Source organism: Sphaeroforma arctica (genome assembly GCF_001186125.1).
Source record: "Sphaeroforma arctica JP610 unplaced genomic scaffold supercont1.3248, whole genome shotgun sequence".
Classification (NCBI taxonomy): Eukaryota; class Ichthyosporea; order Ichthyophonida; genus Sphaeroforma; species Sphaeroforma arctica.
Window position 1 is genome coordinate 1,490 of NW_014037310.1, and position 2,282 is coordinate 3,771.

A 2,282-nucleotide genomic window follows, 5' to 3' on the forward strand; every position below is an offset into this window, starting at 1 on the left:
TATATACGTATGTATATATTTATATATAATATATACGTATGTATATATATATATATATATATGTCCAGGTTCACCATTCAGTTCATACGAACACACATACACCCATATATATTTATATATATGTATATATGTGTGTGTGTGTGTGTGTGTGTGTGTGTGTGTTCGTATGCACTGAATGGTGAACCTGGACCGAACCCAGTTTTTATGTTTGAGTTTAATTGATACTTTGTTATGTGCATGTATGCAGAACGCTTTGAAAACTTGTTGGACAATCTGCTCGTATACAGTTTCGAATCAGAGCTGCTGTTCGTTTATATACAAATGTATATGTATTCATCGCTTGTAATGGCAATCCAGGAACTTTCATTGGTGCCACCGTCCGTTTCCAGATTTCAAGATATTGGATTTCGTATGTCCCACTGTGGCACTTCTTGGCACATGTTTCTAGGTGTATGCATACCACTCATTATTATATTCTGGCCAGTGCAATGTACTTGTACAACTTTCAATACATGGCTATAGGAAATGGCATGCAGCATGCAGAACCGGCTATATACCATATTTACACTCTCCATCATATATCCTACCTGTACACTGATTCAAACTGAACCTGTAAGTAATCGAAGTGTTAACCCCCTTTCAAATTCTACTGTTAAACACGTGTACTTTATTTATTTTTTAACTTATATATGTTCCTCTCAATACGCTTATACACTTTGCCCTCGCAGTCTCGCACTATCTGCAATGACCCCAAACCCATGTGGGGTGCACGCTTCGATGTGGTGTTGAAAGAACAGCTGCCCGAGTACTTCACATTGGAGTTCTACGACAGCAACAGCCCAGGCGGCAAGACCGAATTGGTCAACTCGTTGGAATATAAAGTCACAGAAGACGACTACATCCACAATCACGAGGCAAATGTTTGGTAAGCCTGTCTGTATATATCGGCGTCTGTGTATATGTAGTGTGTGTGTGTGCGATGGTGCGAGTGTGCGTGCAAATGCGTGTATGCAAATGCTCGAAGCCTTGCTTTGGAATAATGGGATCTGAAGGGATGCGCGGAGCTGCCATTACCAAATCACCATAGCGTTAGCGCTTGCGCACAAACAGTTTGTTTTTAATACTGTAGACGAGGCGTATGACTCAAGCGAACCTGATTACATAGACGGTTATAAACAGATGAAGCATATACCATCACTGTATGGCAACAGAGTAGAGGAACATCTGTGCGAAGTCTTCTTAACTGCACGTGCCACTATGAAAGTCACCGTGTGATCGCTTATATTCAGATGGATATCTATATGCAGATAGGATAACACTGACATTCCGAGGGATTTACGTAGAACTCTCTCAAATGTCAAATGAACACCCTAAGGTGCCGTATGACAGCAACCCACGGGTATATATAACTGCAGGAAAGAACGCATACTCTATTTTAGTCCTTGTGTTGTAAACGTAGTTAAAATGTATCGCCCGATTTACCTTTTCTTCGCGGAAACTCCAGGAAGAACTTGGACAAGGGTGGGTCGGTACAGATTTCCGTGTTTGCGTACAAGGAGGAAAACGTACCGAGCGAGATGGTACGGAAACGTGGCGAAGTCACCAATGCCAAAGGCCTGATGTCCATCACAGTGGTGTGTAAAGTCTATTCAGCGTTGATAGGAGCGCAAGCATTGTTTTCTCTCCGTGTCTGAAGCCAGTTCCGGTGGTGGTATAGGGTAAATGACCGGCCTATCGGCCCTATAAATATCCTTGGAAGTGCTGCACTCTACCAGACCACCCACTCTTTCCATATGTATCACAGAGGCTCTAACTCTGTATCGCCTTCTTTGTGGTACACATTCAGGGCAAAATCAGTGAAATCACCATCCACACAAGTAAGCTCAAACGCCCGGTGAATTGGGTCAAGAGGCATTTGCGTTCTGGCGATAGTGCGAGCAAAGATGGCCATTACTGCTTTCTGGTGCTAGAGTTGGGTGAAACGGCGTTCAAAACCCAACGCGTGCCCATAGATAACCCAGTATTCAAGTATGTGAATAGCCTGAGCTTGAGTTGTTTGGGACGCGTTTTCGTAGGGTATAGGGTTTAGGGTTCAAGGTTTAATTCGAATTAAATCGGATTGTTCGGCCGTTGTTTCTATTGTAGTTGCAGGTTTTTGTTGTAGATTTGTAAGGGGAACGGAACAACGCTGTTCTCAACCCAGCGAGTAGCTAGTATTCTCACAAAGCAATATTTCAATACATTTATATATATATATATAAATATATATATGTATATGTACA

At 42.2% G+C, this 2,282-nt stretch overlaps 1 protein-coding gene across 1 annotated transcript in view; it reads left to right on the forward strand.

Moving 5' to 3' along the window:
- SARC_13407 (hypothetical protein) overlaps positions 1 to 2,028 on the forward strand; it is a gene marked incomplete at its 3' end in the record, with an annotated part of 3,510 nt that extends 1,482 nt beyond the window's left edge. The window contains exons 2-4 of the mRNA XM_014292462.1: positions 729 to 925; positions 1,505 to 1,634; positions 1,847 to 2,028. Of these exons, the coding sequence (XP_014147937.1) occupies positions 729 to 925; positions 1,505 to 1,634; positions 1,847 to 2,028 (509 nt within the window). The remainder of the gene's footprint in view (positions 1 to 728; positions 926 to 1,504; positions 1,635 to 1,846) is intronic.
- Between the last annotated feature and the right edge of the window lie 254 nt (positions 2,029 to 2,282).